The sequence below is a fragment of the Triturus cristatus genome, chromosome 8, assembly GCF_964204655.1.
Source record: "Triturus cristatus chromosome 8, aTriCri1.1, whole genome shotgun sequence".
In the NCBI taxonomy this organism is placed as follows: domain Eukaryota; kingdom Metazoa; phylum Chordata; class Amphibia; order Caudata; family Salamandridae; genus Triturus; species Triturus cristatus.
Window position 1 is genome coordinate 217,419,034 of NC_140591.1, and position 17,537 is coordinate 217,436,570.

Genomic DNA, 17,537 nt, shown 5'->3' on the forward strand with positions numbered 1-17,537 from the left:
AAGGTATGGGAAATATGGGGAATTAACACCTCGCTTCCCAGTTAACAGAGGAGTAAGGCAGAGGTGTGTGCTCGCCCCTACCCTGTTTTGTCTTTTCATCAACGCTCTGGTTGCCCAACTTAATGAGGTAGTGGACAACGACGCCCCCACGCTGGCACATAGAAAGGTGCCAACAATGATGTTTGCAGACGACACTCTCCAGTTGTCGCCTATGGGCATCCAGAGGGTTCTTGATAGTTTTGTAACATTCTGCAAACACAGGGGGCTGGAGAGGAATACACTAAAAACCAAATGTATGGTCTTTAACCCAGCCAATACATCCCGCCCAAACCCCTCTTTAAATGGTACCTTGCTAGAGAGGGTGACCGTTTTTGACTATCTTGGCGTCACACTGTCCGAAACTTTACAGTGACGTCCACAACTAGCCAAAGCAAGCCTCAAATTAGCCCAGACGGTGGGGGGAGGGTGGGTTAAAAACATATAGGAATTCCCGATACAAACCGGCGGCCCGGTGGTTGAGATATATAAAGTGCAAACCAGGAGCGCTGCAATGTATGGGGCAGAACTATGGGGCCACTGTCCCCCTGGCACTCTCACTAAAACAGAGATTTTGGGTCTCCCAGGTATTGGTAAACTGCCATGGCTCTCACATATACGGAAAGTATGTTATAAGATAGGTCTCCCAAACCTATGGAGAAACCCGGAGATAGCGTGCTTGGCTACTTCACGTCTAGAACTAGTAAGAGCATATAGATCCCTCAAACAGCCAGACGACGATGGCTTCTCCCCCTTTGCAGAAACCAGGGGTGCAGGCAGTTTGACGAGGCAATTAGAATATTGAAAAACGATACCCACCCACCCATTGTTTTCACCGTCTCCCGTTTTTTGAACTCCATGTGGCATAATCGAAGGGTGTTGTTAAACTCATCACTGCAAGCATAAATCCTCCACAGTGCCGACTTTGTTATATTCTAATCATTTTTAACATTTTAACTTTTTAACTTATTCTAAACTGATTTTTTTTTAACCTTCTCATTTCAAAAACCAATATTATCAATAAATTGAAACTCGACTAAACTAGCTTGATATGAGGTAAATCCGGTTGTTGAGAAGAAGTTTTTCAACCTATTATGTCTTGTTCTTATGATGAATCATAATGCTGTTTATAATCAAGTTTTGTTTCCATTCTACATTTATGTATTGGTATTTACTATGTATTCTCTTTGTCATTCTTGTATTTTCTACTTTTTTATGGGCTGTATTGACCGAAATAAAGTTCGTTGGAATGGATTTCTCAATAAAGCATTTTTAAACTAAAAAAAAGCATCTTGAAAAACTTGGACAATATGGAAATATGAGAATGTATTCATTATAAGAATGGTCGTACTTGCAAAAGTAAGAAGTTTAGGTGAACTCACCAAAACATTAGTGAAATAATCCTGTTGACACCACTCCCTAAAGGGGGCAGGGTTATTACAATACTGCCCAAAATGAAGTCATTATTGGAAGACAGTTGTTTACGAGATAGAGAATATGTTTGAGGCAGACATTTCTTAATTCCATGCCTCCCTTATTCTCGGTCTGGAGAACAAACAAGCATTTCCACTCCACTCGATTAAAGTGTGCCAGACCGCCTTGGCATTGACTGCATCTAGACAGGAGATGGCAGCCACATTGGGCAAAACCAGGCAACCACAACTAGTCGAATTGCACTAACTTATTAGGGGCCAACTAGCTATGACAAGATCATGTTAACAATAAAGGATGGTGTGAACGATTTACAAGTCATTCCGCATACCATTTCTGTAAAATCTCACCAGAATTTAGACAACTATCATGCCCTAACTAACTGCCCACTCTTATGAATAGTTCCACACGATATGTCATTATTACATTGAAGCTGTCGCAACACCCACAAACCAATGGAACAATAGCATGAGCACATACTGAGATGCCCCCACAAACCAATGGAACAATAGCATGAACACATACTTGAGATGCACCCACAAACCAATTGTGGTATCCTGCTGCTCAGCCAGAATGACTGCCTGATGGAATGTTAGTGTTTGGAATGTGTGCGTGCGTGGATCAGTTGGTTGAAGGGCTGAGCAGCAGGGAAGCTGCTCCTGGTGGGGCTCTCACCTTGACTCTTACTTGGACTCTTATTTGGATTCTTACCTGGATTCCTACTTTACTCAAATCTTATCTCTGTATGTAATTTATTCCTCAAATAAATCTACAAGATAATCTACCTGGCTTGGAGCGTCTCCTTTCCTCAACACTACATTTTGGTACCAGGAGTGCTGAACTTTTCCACCTCGTGGTTCGAGACTTGGGCGGTGAGTTAATCATTTTTGATTTTTTCCCATATTTCTCTGGTGCGCCTTTCAATGGCAGTTTAACTGTCTTTACATACTTTTAAACGTTGCTCGAGCGCACAGTCTCCTCGCGCTCTTACCTTCATTCCTGCTACCTGGCCTTGCTTGCCTTTATGTCTTTGTGACGTCGCCTCTACTCACAGCTGTTTCTCCTTCTGGACCCCTGCATGCATCGACGTGCCTGGAGCCTCCCGGCAAGGCGTCACGCTACGTGCCTCCATCTTGTCTGGCACCACCGGAGCACATTGAAGTCGAAGTGGTTATTCTGCCAACCATGTTTGCTTTCGCCAACCACGTCTGTTTGCTATGGCACAATAAAGTTATTTCAGCTTCGTTTTCATCCTGCCTCAAGACGTTCCTACAACCCATTCATTTCAGGGTCTTCAGAATTCCAGTTTTCAATTTTAATGTTTACTTCAACAAAATGGATTTTCCTAAAAGTCTTCAATGTTCCTGATCTTCGTATGTCTTCACTGGTACTGTTTTATTTTTCTACAAGTTTCATTAGAGAACTACAACGCATTTTACAGCAACTTTCACTATTTTTAAAGTTACTGTGCTTTGTCATTTCTGCAACTTCATTAATTATATAATTTTGCTGTGATTTTGTTGCGAGTTCTCTGCGATGATTCGCACAGCATTTACCTATCTCTCTTGTTAGTGATGCAGATAGTCAACGGTGACAACTTTATTTATTTTAATTTATTGTTTTCTTTTAAATATTGCCACTTGCTCTGAGATTTCGTTTAATAATTAATTGCTGACGTCAGACTTCAAGGTTCAGTGCACTAAGCCTGTTATTTTGATTTTTATGAGCTCTATGATTGTTATGCTGTTTTTTCCTTTGCGCAAAGGTTTTAGAAATTTTCCGTGTGCGTAGACGTACGCTACATGGGATTTCTTTGTAAGAATTGAGTGCTTTATGCATGTAATTCTGTTATTTGTTTATTCTGTGTTTTCTCAACTCATTTAACACGGTGTGGTATTTATCCACACATTTAACACGGTGTGGTTTTTATCCACACATTTTACATGGTGGGCTTTGCTCACATTTGACACGGTGGGGTTTTTCTCACATTTGACACGGTGGGGCTTTTCTCACATTTGACACGGTGGGGCTTTTCTCACATTTGACACGGTGGGGTCTTTCTCACTTTTGACGGTGGGGTCTTCCTCCACATTTTTGACACGGTGGGGTCTTCCTCCACATTTTTGACATGGTGGGGTCTTCCTCCACATTTTTGACACGGTGGGGTCTCTCTCCCCTTGTTTCATACCGTCTGTTTGATTCTTGTATTATATACTGTTCTTCCATCTCATCTTGGGGTGAATTCTCTGGTGTTTTCCCATTTCTGCTACTTTCCCATTTCTGCGTATTCTACGTTTACTTACTATTTCATGTTTATTTTCTTTTTAACACCCTGTACTTTTCTGTTTGCCTGGCCAGCATACATGATCGTAGTACTCGGTTTTCTCTTTAGTCTGTGTTTGTATTTATTTTGTGTTTTTGTGAAAAGGAAGATGGTGTAATAGTCGTTTGTACTTGCCTTTTTTCCGCTTCCTATCCACTTTATTTCCTATGCGTGCAATTTCCATATTTCATTTCACGTCTTCTTTCAGTGTACCATTCACTTTATTTCATTCTCATTTTATTGTCTGTTTTTGATGCCTTTAAAAACTTCCTTCCATTGCATTGTAAAAGGGGAAGATGTGTGGTATCCTGCTGCTCAGCCAGAATGACTGCCTGATGGAATGTTAGTGTTTGGAATGTGTGCGTGCGTGGATCAGTTGGTTGAAGGGCTGAGCAGCAGGGAAGCTGCTCCTGGTGGGGCTCTCACCTTGACTCTTACTTGGACTCTTATTTGGATTCTTACCTGGATTCCTACTTTACTCAAATCTTATCTCTGTATGTAATTTATTCCTCAAATAAATCTACAAGATAATCTACCTGGCTTGGAGCGTCTCCTTTCCTCAACACTACACCAATGGAACAATAGCATGAACACATACTGAGATGCCCCCACAAACCAATGGAACAATAGCATGAACACATACTGAGATGGCCCAGTGTACACAGCACCTTCAATAACCTGGCAGGATGGAGAAGGAGGAAGAAGGGAAGCTGATTTACTGTTTTTCTTATTCTTTGTTAATTCTTGTGAGGTGTGTACAGGAACTGGATATTACAATTAATGGCTATGCATTCTATGCTCATGAGACAGTTAATGCAGGTGAAGCTTTTTGTTAAAACTCTTCAATAATACCAATGCAAAGATTTATACCATAACACATCACATCGCAAAATCAATTTTGGTGCAATATCAACATGCACGTGAAACTCTTTTAGGAGCAATAATCATAGTTCTGTACGTGCAAAAACAATTTTAGGGGGGAAAATAAATTACATTTATGTGCAAAATTACCCTTGGTGCAAACTAACCGGGATAGTTGTATCACATTTAAGAGCCAAATTACATTTAGGTGTAAAATCACATTTAGGCGCGAAATCACTCTTGGTAAAACATCAACAGAAGTGGGGAGATATCTGCAGCAGCACAACCACAGTCAGGTGCAGACTCGCTTCTACGAGAAAAAATCACATTTAGGGATGCACCAACACCCTTGATGGAAAGTGAGCAAGATTCTATTATCACATTTTAAGGCAAAATCACATTTCCCTGAATTGTCCAATAGGGATGCAAAATCACCATTGGGGCAATATCAAGATGAGCGGGGACACATTTTTAGGAAAGCAAAATGCATTTAGAAGTTAAATAGTTTTTAGGTGCAAATCACTGCATGTGTGGAATTGACAGTAGTGAGGAAACACTTTTAAAAGCACAAACGTGTCTCTGTTGCACTGCGTGGATGCTTTACTTCACCATCTATGCACTGCAATGGCAAGTACTCTTTCTGGAGGTGAAAAAGCACAAGTAATAGCTAGTAAGTAATGGTGAAAAACTCCTCCGGCCTGATCCAATCACAGAAGTGACGGACACTTTATTCAAGCTGAGGCTGTAGGGGCTGAACCAAAACAAGGCAATGGCTGAAGGGCGAGGACTGAAGCCCCTCTCACTATGTGTTTAGTGTTTATGAAGTGCGCGGTCTGGGACCAGCCCTAGAAATATACTACGCCTGAATTTGAAGCTCTATTAATGGTTTGAACTCTATGAATGGCTGGGAAGTCATTTGCGAAAACAAACAATGACAACCGATTCCTTCAAACCGGCTCTGGTAACTGCTGAGATAAGCCCAGACTTCTCAGTGACGTGGATTTGATGCTTCCACTGCAATGCATGGATACTCAGTAATTCCTTCAGTAAATACACCTCCATCCTGAGAACGTGGATGGGGCCGCCAGATCCTGTGAGTTATCCCTCATATAATCAAAGTTTGAGGGGGGGAGGGGGTATATTTACAAAGTGTTCAATATACGTCCATGTATTTCAGTGGAAGAAGCATAACTGAGAAAACAGAAGACATTATTAGCCTGGTGGACACATGGAGCTACTCAATAGCTACATTATGTGTCCAGAAGTACACACTCTAGATGTCATATCTTGAACTGCATTGCTGTCAAGCAATGGCACATGAATGTGGGCCCCTTTTCTTTGTATAGATCGCGCGTTTGCCATGAAAAGATCCATTGCGAATTAAACCTATAATATTGTGTTGCATCGGCTGTGAATATATGATGATTGCTCAAAGAAAAATGCAAGCAGAGTTGTTCACTAGACAAATCTACTTGTTAAGTAGACCAGCCTGCTCATGTGTTGCAGTGATGATCGGTAGACAATTTTATTTGTAGTGTGTGCTTCACACGTTTATAAAGTATCAGAGAATGCATGGCAAAGAACACTAGCACTCCAGGGGCATCTGTCAGGATAGAGTGCTACTCTAGGCACAGGACACCCTGCCATGTGTTCCAATGATACTGAACAGACACATGTTAGGGGGGAAGGGGGGTTGCATAATCGGGGTACCTGCAAAGCACTTTCTAACAATGCTTAATACTATGACTGAAGGAAGGGATGTTTTAGTCCCCCATCAATTAGACCAGAGGTTATCAAAGATGTTTGCTCTCAGCCCTCATAGGCAAAATGTTTTGAAGTCGGCCCCACCTCGAAGACGTTATGGCAAATATTATGGAAGAGGGAGTGGATGGGCTGAGCGCAGGGGGCAGGGCGTATGAAATATTTCAAGGGTACGGTTTCTGTAGCTCATAATCCACACTAAATGTAAGATTAGTAAAGGAGTAGAAGGGTGTTGACCTGGCATCTTTGGCGTGGTATTCCTCCAAACATTCTGCCTTCCATCCTCCTGTTTTGCTTGATTCATTTTAGTTGGCTTTATGACTCTGTGACCTTTACCACTGTCAACCATTGCCAAAGTGTCTGGTCTGTGCTCTCTCCTTCAAACATGGTAAGGTTGGCCTACATCCAATTAGCACATTTAATTCACTTGTAAGCCTCTAGTAAGTGGTATGATTTTTACCCAGGGCCAGTAAATAAAATGCTACCACTGGGCCTGCAGCACTCATTGTGCCACCCACTAAAGTAGCCAATTACAACATGTCTCAGGGGTGCCACTGCAGCCTGCAGGGTAGTTTTAAACTGCCACTTAGACCAAGCAAAATAATTTTTTCACCTAGTCTAAACCTTAATTTGAAATACTTACAAGTCACCTCTAAGGTAGACCTTAAGGCAGAGTGCACTGCTTTTAAAATGTAGGTCATGTGCATTTATGTTTTACATGTCCTGGCTTAGGAAAAACTCCTAAAGTCGTTTTTCACTATCGCAAAGCCCATCGTTCCCATTGACCAACACTGGGTTACCTTATTACTTTTAATGAGTGATAAATTTGGATTGGGAGCAGATAAAGATATGCTGTTTACACTCAAATTAATTTTAATTTAAAATCCTGTTTAATGGTAAAGTCGGATTGTAAGTCAGAATTCTTAAAATGCCACTTTTATAAAGTTGATATTTTCTAGCCTTCACCATTTGTGCCTTCTGCCAGTCTCCTGGGTCACTCGAATGTAAATGGCTCTGCTATTGCGGGTTGTGTATTGCTTCGAGACTGTAACACAAAGAGGCTTAGGTTTGGACAGGATGTGCAATCCGGGCAGAATGACTGGAGAGGGGTTGTACCCGCCCCCTTTACACTTCAAAGGGATTTGCCACCTGCACACACAAAGTGACAACACAAGGCCTGCCCTGTCTTTTGTAACCCCAGACAGTTTGGAGCCTTGACAGGTGAAGGGTAAGAACTTTCCAGAACCAGATGTGGGGGTAAGAGAGGGAGTCCTCCTCCCCACACACAACGGCTGGCACCAGGTATAAATATTGGACCTCCAGAACCACTCTTCAGAACACTCCTGGGTCTGTGGCTTACTGTATGAGGAGGAAGACTGGATCTGCTTTCCCTCATTCCAGGCTAAGCCAAAGTGACTACAGGGGTCAGTTAGCTGACCTCCTTTGTGATCTACAGGGATACAACTAGCTCCAGAGGCCTCCCTCCAAGTGGCTTGCATAGACCGTCCTGAGCCCTGCTGGAATGAGTCTCTGATCCCCAAGAGGTGCCTCCACAGGTCTTGGACCTTTGGCTGCCATCAGAGTGTCCTCTTCCATAGAAAAAGGTGAAAATCCTCAAGTTTGGGCTTCTTGCGACCACAAACGGGATTGTTCATGGCTAAACACTGCTGCACGCAATGAACACCAGCGCGAAGTCTTGGTGAGACCTGCTCTTCACCATAGCCGCACTTGGAGTTACAGCCATGATAGCCTTCGCCAAGGCGTAGCTACAGCAACAACTGTGAGTGACACCTGAAAAGCCCTTCATGCTATAGTGAAGTAAATTGCGATGCCTGGCCTGCTCTTCACTCTATGGCAACCACTATCCGGAACACTCTACCTGCTCCTCAACAGAACTCTTCACCGATCTTTGAAGGTACCTTTCCAGTGGGACTAATCAGGTCCCTGTATCAGGTCCCCGCTCTATCGAGGTCTGCCTGAACTTGTGACTTTCCCCTAGTCTAACGTTATCAGATGAACGCGAGTGGCAGTTTGTGCGTTGAGGAACTATTATCACTTAAAATGTTAAAATTGCATATCTCAAGTTCTACAGATGTGAATTTTGTCATTCAGGCATGATTTTATTAGGATGTTCTCTATTTTTAATTGGTTTGTGATTTTTCTTGTGTTATATCGTCACTTTATTACTGTTTCTCTGCTGCATAAATGCTTTACACATGCCCTCTACTTAAGTCTGACTACTTTTGTGCCAAGCTGCCAGAGGATTAAGCACAGGTTAATTCAGTGACTTTTTGTGGCTCACCCTGATAAGGACTGTGGTTGTTGCCTGAGTGGGGCTTCCACCCCTCCTCAACCAATAACCACATTTCTTACAAAGGAAAAACACAGAAAAGGGCAGATCCATTGTAAGTCACAATTAACCTATTTTTTTTAACGTTATATGATAACAGAACACTGTAGTGATTCCAATTTTTCCAGAACATCTGCTGAACTCCTAGACCTCCTCATAATTTTAAGGTCTTATTCAAATCAGTCTAGTCATAATATGCAGGTGACAGTACAGATTGTGGTTCGATAAGAAGTCTGATGTGGATCATACTTAATGTGGGAATCAGCGATGTACAGAAGCCATCTTTTAGGAGTCAATATCCTGGATATTATTGTTTGGCAAAGAGGTATTAAGAATGCACCGGCTTATGTAGATTTTGTTTCTTAACTCTGTACCAGGCTGCTCCTAAAAAACAAGCATTTGCAATGCAATTGATCTCACCTTAGGGACCTTAAATGTATTTAGTTGCGAAGCACATTGGCCTGGGTGCTAAAACATCTACTGTTCTTTAACATGGAGGGAAAGTAAACACCACACTGCGTGACATGCCAGGTATGGGAACACATGGAGACAAATATTATCTTTCAGCGGGAAATGGTATAGTCCAAGGCTCGGTTTTTGATATAAAATCTTGGCCTTCGGTGGTCATACCACTGAAAATACTAGATTTGAAAAAAATATTATTGTCTACGGGTGCTTGTGGAAGACAATTTCTATGGAATGGAATCTAGAGAATGCTAAAGTGATTCTGGTATTTTACTGATCTCTGATGGTCGTTTTCTATCAAGAAAGTTAAATAGAGGCAGTTGCCAGAAAAATAAAAAAATAAAGTCCCTCAGCAGAAAGCAATTCTGGTATTTTACAGACCTCTACTAGTCACTTTCTATGAAGACTGTTAAATAGAGGCAGTTGAACAGAAAAAAATTCCCTAAGCGAAGCAGACAAGTCCTAGGGCTCATTTCCAGAGCTCACAAAGTACATACACATACAAGTATATACTAAAGTATATACAAGAGGTTTTGAATGCTCGACCTAAACACAGTGACTACAAAAATAAATCAACACTTACCAACATGCCAGCATTTTTCATTGCAAGAGGGAGGCTTAAAAGTCCAGTTCCGATGTTTCCTTTCAGAAGGTGTACAAGTGTTTGCACAAACCTGAAACAAACATGATAAAAAAACATCCGAAGTGAGTCATTAGTAGCAATTCAAATTTGAGAAACTACATTTAACTTCCATGTAACCAAAGCAGTAAGTGCTGGTATGTACCGACTACTGTATTTCAACCTGGACGAGATCTAGGAATGTCCCGTTGATGGCGACAGCAAAACCTAATGTAACCATTCATTGTGGGGAGAAGGGCACAGTCTGGTGCCTCAGCTCCACCTCATTTGTGTCACCCTAAACAATTTTCTGTAAGCTCTGGTGCTCCCTCCTGGAACACCAGTGCATGCATTTCCTACCCAAGAATGAAAATGACTCCTGCCTTCTACCAGAGTTGCAGACCAAGACATGTATGCTACATACAATTCCTAAGGCCAATCACACTGGTTCTCTCTTCCTTCCCCTGACTGTTTTTGTTCACTGCCTCCACCTCTTAAACTGTGCCTCTATGACTAGATAGAAAGTAGTCTTCTGTGTATGCAGTGAGAGAATATGCTATGGCTGCCCTATCAGCAAACTATCATGAGACAAGGCCTCATTAAAAACAAGAATCGCTACAACCATTACTTAACAAGCAGTGTGCAACTTGTGAATGGAATATGCAGTGTACTGTTGATATATATCACATGCATTTCACCCACAGTTACACAACTTTACATATACGCATCAGTACACCACTCTAGTACATTTGACGTTCTTTCAGTACAAAGCTCATTTTCCTATACTAGCCACTTTAGAAACTCAGTTCTCTTGACTTGGTTGAGGGAAAGGTCATGCGGGCATGAACGTCAATTGACCAAAAGGCCAGGGGAAGAAGAAGTGATATTGTGGAAATGTGCCTAAAAATGGGCACACTGGTGCAGGGTCACCCTCTTGTCCACAGGTCCAAAGACCAACAAAATAGAGATCGGCGCTGGAGTTGGAATAAAATAACAACTTTATGAATGACTCATGAGTGAGACCACGTCCACACAGCACTCTCAAGTGATGCAGGCGGTAGTACACTGAATTCACAAACCATCGTCCCTTTTATACCGTTTTTCTGCAATGTAAGCATGTGGACAGAAATGGGAAGAACAAGTTTTAGAAATAGCTATCAGCAAACAAGGGCAGATGAATAACCACGTGGTCAGCAAAGTGGGAGGGGGAGCAGAAATGCTTATGGCAGCAGTAAATGGTCGACAGTTAACATCTGAGACCAGGTGCACTGGCAGCTACAAACCCCCAGCACGTACATTGCTTTAGCTGAGTCAGGAAGTCAACTAAGACAGATAACAAAAACAGAGTGAAAAGAGGAGCAGCAGAGGACAGAAGAATTACGAAGGAAATGAAATGGACACCACAGCCAAAATTGTCTGTCGCTTATGCTAAGTAAAATATTACACGTTTCCACAATATCACACGTAATTTGACATTTATGTTCACTCACACACGTATGTTTACACATACACACACAATCACACACAGCCACTCTCTCACACAAACACACTCATCTACACAACATACATTTAAAATCATGTTTTACCTAACTCTGCTGCCAGGGAGGGTCATATTACAGCTAAATGTACTCCATTTTTATAACACTAATAGTGAACAATATAATATTATTTGCTATAAGTGTAATAAAAAAATACTGTCAAAACATATGGAGATTAGAATCCCAACTAATGTCCATAAGGACGAGCTGTCCCTGTGTTCCTGGCACTGATTTTGCTACCGCTGCGGCCAGGGGTCTCAAATGCAGAGCCAGGGATCGCAAGGGGAAAGCCAGGGGTCGCATCAACGACCCCTGGCAACCCCTAAATGACGTGCATGCATGTGGTTTAATGCAGAGCGAATAAAGGTGGATTTATAAACGCAGGGAAAGGATAAGAACAAACATATTATGTTTGCTCTGCCTCCGGTTCAGTTTCAAGGTTTATCGTGGTTTGAAATAAATTGTTTTACATAAAAACCAAAACGAAATCAGAGAATAATTCAGCTTCGTGATATTTTACAACATCCATAAGCTTATATCTAAAGACCACATTTCTCGACTTAATATTTATTTTCTCAGTTCTTTTTGAAACATCAAAAGCTCGGCCCTCGTGCACTTGAATAAAACATTGGACTAAATCGTCTCACTGTTTTAGAGGCATCATGAATGCGCCTGAATATAAACAACCTGACAACTAGAAAACTCCGCAGTAAAAAACGACCATAAAATAGGAGACTGTTTTAGCCATAAGTAATCTTTGATAAACTAGGTCTATTTAATCTAACCCTCCACGCCTACTCCGAACAGTTGTTAACAACGTGCTTGCAATAAATCTTAATATTGGAGCATTCTACATGAAATACAGCGAGACCTGCTCGGCAGTTTCACAGCTGAGAAATACAGGCACACGATGAAGTTTTAGAAATGCATAACAGCAAAAAACACGGTGCTCTCCGGCAGTACGTACGAGATCCCTTCTCGGTCCTCGAGTTGGTCGTGTTTTTCCGCTGGCATTGATTCAGCATCCTGTTCTTCATCGGAGAGACCATCTGATAGGATGCCTTGGCCCATAAGAGGCCTCCTTAGTTCCATTTCTATAGAAAGACATTAATAAATAAAACGATGAGTTACAGGCTGTCCAATGTTCCTAGCACATTCCTCATATGTCATGCCTCCAGCTGCAGTCACGTTTCTTTAAATTTAGTTTTGTGCTGTGTTTGCACAGAAATGAGCCAGCTAAAATGATTTTTCATCTGTTGATTGAGGTTATAAGGTGGGCTACATAAGTCCCCTTTATCAACAAGGTCACTGACTCTTAAGCAAGGGAGTAGCCAGAAGGAAAAATTAAAATACCCCCCACTTTGATCCATCGCTCGAACGCTGTCAGGTGAGCAAAGCGAGTAAAGTACTCTGCCCACTCTAGATGAGGTCTGCCCACTCCCCACTCTAGATGAGGTCTGCCCACTCTAGATGAGGTCTGCCCACTCCCCACTCTAGATGAGGTCTGCCCACTCTAGATGAGGTCTGCCCACTCTAGATGAGGTCTGCCCACTCTAGATGAGGTCTGCCCACTCTAGATGAGGTCCGTTCATCCAGCCTTCTGTCCATCTATTTCTCCATCTTTCAAGCCTGTCATACATCTATCCATCTTTTCATGTTTCCACCGTACATCGATCCTTTTACCATTCCAACCATCCACCCTCTTATCATTACGGTCTTGCATCCATCCTTCTACTCACACTTCCAAAAATTCCTAGATAGTTCTACCTATTCATCGATCCATTCGTTCTCATCCATCCACTAATCCACCCTCCTTTACCAATCCACCAATTCATCCTTTCACCCTTCCCCAGATGTCTATTCATCCATCCACCCATTCATCCAGCCTTTCATCATTACAGACACTTTCTTTCGCCCACCCATGTAAATCTTGCTTTCCCCTCCATCCATCAGTCCTTTTATCCTTGCATTCATCCTTCCATCCACTGTTCTTTCCTTATTTTTATATGTCCTTTTAAACCCCTCTCCCACTTTCTCTTTCATTCCCTCTCTTTTCCCTTTAATTTCTTTGTTGTGGTTAACTCCTGATAACTGTGTTGTTTATCGTTTTTCCTTTCCTTTTGATTTCTTAATAGCTTTTGTCTGCAGAGCTGCAGCCAGGAAACGGTCATAAATAACTATAATTGTCAACACCACCCCCACTTAGGCTGTGAAAACGAAGGGGGTTCACGATGCCGCTGTTCTTACGCAAGGAGGTGGATTCATAAAAATGTTAGGGGTAGCGTAAGTAACAAAATGTGTCCTTTGGCCTGGGATGACATCAAAGGAAGTGAGATCACATAACATTGGCCCATAAGTGATGCCATGTGAGTTTATACCCTGATGATGTCACAGGAGGTGCCATCACTGAAAATAAAAAAATGAAATAAAATAAAATAATACTTTTAAATAAAAAATATTACATAGATGCATGCCAGACCGCTTAATTAAAGCCTCAAATGCAAAAAAGCCCCCCAAATGCTCCAGCACCATTACAAGTGGAAGCTTCCATTAGGAGCACAGATCAGAGAGAGCATGGACTGCAGCAGTGCAGGCTTCCCTCATACTCACAGAATGGGCGCAGCAGAGGCGGCAGGAGTGTAAGCCCCTCCCCGCCATATGAAACAGATACAGAATGAGCAGCAGTACTCATGCTGGAGCTTAGGCTAAGCAGTTGAGGTGTTGAGCCAATTACTTATTAGCAGTGTTGTTCTTGCCTCAATACAGTGATACCAGTGTAAAGTACAAGTCAGAAGAGTTCCAGCTTACAAGAGCTGAGAGGATGTGCCCATGCTAGCATGTCAGTGCATACTGACAATCAGGAGCGAGGAGAAATGTGAAAGCTCCGCAGATGTCTGATTAGAAGTAGAATAGGGCATATTACAGATTAGATGCTGTTAATAATACTCCCAGAGGTGCAATGTGGAGACTATGGAGACATCTCAGAGCTAGTAGAGTAGTGCATAATGCAAGGCATGCTAGAAATGCACTGCGAGAGCTTCATGGACATCTTAGCTCTAGGATAGTGATGCCTGGGGCAAGTGAAGATACAGATACATTACGAGAGCTCCATGGACATCTTAGCTCTAGGATAGTGATGCCTGGGGCAAGTGAAGATACAGATGCATTACGAGAGCTCCATGGACATCTTAGCTCTAGGATAGTGATGCCTGGTACAAGTGAAGATACAGATACATTACGAGAGCTCCATGGACATCTTAGCTCTAGGATAGTGATGCCTGGTGCAAGTGAAGATCCAGATGCATTACGAGAGCTCCATGGACATCTTAGCTCTAGGATAGTGATGCCTGGTACAAGTGAAGATACAGATACATTACGAGAGCTCCATGGACATCTTAGCTCTAGGATAGTGATGCCTGGGGCAAGTGAAGATACAGATACATTACGAGAGCTCCATGGACATCTTAGCTCTAGGATAGTGATGCCTGGGGCAAGTGAAGATACAGATACATTACGAGAGCTACATGGACATCTTAGCTCTAGGATAGTGATGCCTGGGGCAAGTGAAGATACAGATACATTACAAGAGCTCCATGGACATCTTAGCTCTAGGATAGTGATGCCTGGTGCAAGTGAAGATACAGATACATTACGAGAGCTCCATGGACATCTTAGCTCTAGGATAGTGATGCCTGGGGCAAGTGAAGATACAGATACATTACGAGAGCTCCATGGACATCTTAGCTCTAGGATAGTGATGCCTGGGGCAAGTGAAGATATAGATACATTACGAGAGCTCCATGGAACTCTTAGCTCTAGGATAGTGATGCCTGGGGCAAGTGAAGATATAGATACATTACGAGAGCTCCATGGAACTCTTAGCTCTAGGATAGTGATGCCTGGGGCAAGTGAAGATACAGATGCATTACGAGAGCTCCATGGACATCTTAGCTCTAGGATAGTGATGCCTGGTGCAAGTGAAGATACAGATGCATTACGAGAGCTCCATGGAACTCTTAGCTCTAGGATAGTGATGCCTGGGGCAAGTGAAGATACAGATGCATTACGAGAGCTCCATGGACATCTTAGCTCTAGGATAGTGATGCCTGGTACAAGTGAAGATACAGATACATTACGAGAGCTCCATGGACATCTTAGCTCTAGGATAGTGATGCCTGGGGCAAGTGAAGATACAGATACATTACGAGAGCTCCATGGACATCTTAGCTCTAGGATAGTGATGCCTGGGGCAAGTGAAGATACAGATATATTACGAGAGCTCCATGGACATCTTAGCTCTAGGATAGTGATGCCTGGGGCAAGTGAAGATACAGATACATTACGAGAGCTCCATGGACATCTTAGCTCTAGGATAGTGATGCCTGGTGCAAGTGAAGATACAGATACATTACGAGAGCTCCATGGACATCTTAGCTCTAGGATAGTGATGCCTGGGGCAAGTGAAGATACAGATACATTACGAGAGCTCCATGGACATCTTAGCTCTAGGATAGTGATGCCTGGTGCAAGTGAAGATATAGATACATTACGAGAGCTCCATGGACATTTTAGAGCCTCATTTCCAGCTTGCGAGAGTGGTATCCAAAGGGGATTCTGCACTGAATGATTCTCAGTGGCCTGGTGTCCCTGAATCCCAAACTTGTAGTGTAAGGCCTGACATTTTTCACCTGTCCACAGCATTCGGAAAATCATATCAATTATAAACTCCCCAAATTAGGAATCCCTTTATGGTAAAGACCTGTTTTTCCCCATTCTGGGGACTTAAACTTGCGATGCAAATATTCGGGATGAAGATACGTGTCGAAATCAGTACTTTGGACCTAGTATGGTCAGCCTTTAATTACAGGCATCTTGTAATGAAACCCTAAGTAGAACGATGGCAATACATGGTGCAAGTGAGGATAACGTTGCTATGTGAGTGCTTAGTGTAATTCATAGTACCGGTATATCAGTTTATGTTCCATGTCAGGATGAAGATGCTTGTGATAGATCTGTGCAAGCACTGGGATAGCAGCTCATGGTGCAAGTCAGAACAGAGATGATTGCCAGAGCGCTGTTGGAGGCGCAGTACTAGGATAGCGAGTCAAGATGCAAGTGAAGGTACCGATACAGTGGGACAGCTCTGTGGGAGCCTTAGTACTGGATGCTATGCATGTTGCAAGTCAAGATAGACATGAATTGGGAGAGCTCTGAGAGAGGCTTCATACTGGTAGCCGAGACAGCAGTGCATGGTGCAGGTCAGTATAGAGATGCAGTCGGAGAACTCACAGGAAATCTTAGTTCTGAGATATCAGTGCATGGTGCGAGTCAGGCTAGAAAGGCACTGCAAGAGCCCGGAGGAAGTCTTAGTACTGGGATAGCAGTCGTGCTTGGTGCAAGTGAGGAGAGTTCCATTAAGAGACCTCTGTGCTAGACTTAGTACTGGGATAGTAGTAGTGCTTGGTGCAAGTGAGGATAGAGTTCCAATAGGAGAGCTCTGTGCTAGACTTAGTACCGGGATAGTAGTAGTGCACGGTGCAAGTGAGGATAGCGATGCATTGAGAAAGCGCGGAGGAAGGGAGTGCATGGTACAAATGATGAAACAGACGCAGTGCGAGCTCTATGCTAGTTTTAGTACTGGGATAGTTCTGCATAGTGCAAGTGAGGATAGCGACGTACTGTAGGAGCTTTATGGTTGTCAGTACTGTGGTAGCACGAATAGTCAATAATGTACACATTTCTAGTTTAAATGCTTGCACAAGTGAAATTTCACAAATTCAATCTTGTAATTTCCATAAAATGAAATGTATTTCATCCTATGCCGGGGACACATGGCAGATACAGTTTTGCGAGGTATAATCAAGAATCCCACAGAATGCAAGTTGCTCAGTGTCCGGCCGAAGAAGTTCATCCAGTCCAGGAATTATCTATGCATTATGTAGCTTGTAGTTTTGATTACCCAATCTAACTTCCCAGGACTACAAGTACCAAAATGCAAAGTTAAAACTCAGTCAAGGAAAGCTATTTCTGAGGAAACATAAGGTCACTAGAAACAATGTAGAAAAAGTGGCATTCTTACATCCCTTTCCTCTGAGTGCCTTGTCAGTTTTTAGTGGTCTAGTGCTGCAGTGGGATGGATTTAGCCACAGCTCT

The 17,537-nt window shown here is 42.6% G+C and overlaps 1 protein-coding gene across 4 annotated transcripts in view; it reads right to left on the reverse strand.

The window, feature by feature from the left end:
• SLC36A4 (solute carrier family 36 member 4) overlaps nucleotides 1–17,537 on the reverse strand; it is a 1,249,299-nt gene that overhangs the window by 982,304 nt on the left and 249,458 nt on the right. For all 4 annotated transcript variants that reach the window (XM_085621384.1, XM_085621386.1, XM_085621383.1 and 1 more), the window contains 2 exons: nucleotides 12,352–12,478; nucleotides 9,811–9,901 (listed from right to left, as the gene is read on the reverse strand). In XM_085621384.1, the coding sequence (XP_085477510.1) occupies nucleotides 9,811–9,901; nucleotides 12,352–12,478 (218 nt within the window). The remainder of the gene's footprint in view (nucleotides 1–9,810; nucleotides 9,902–12,351; nucleotides 12,479–17,537) is intronic.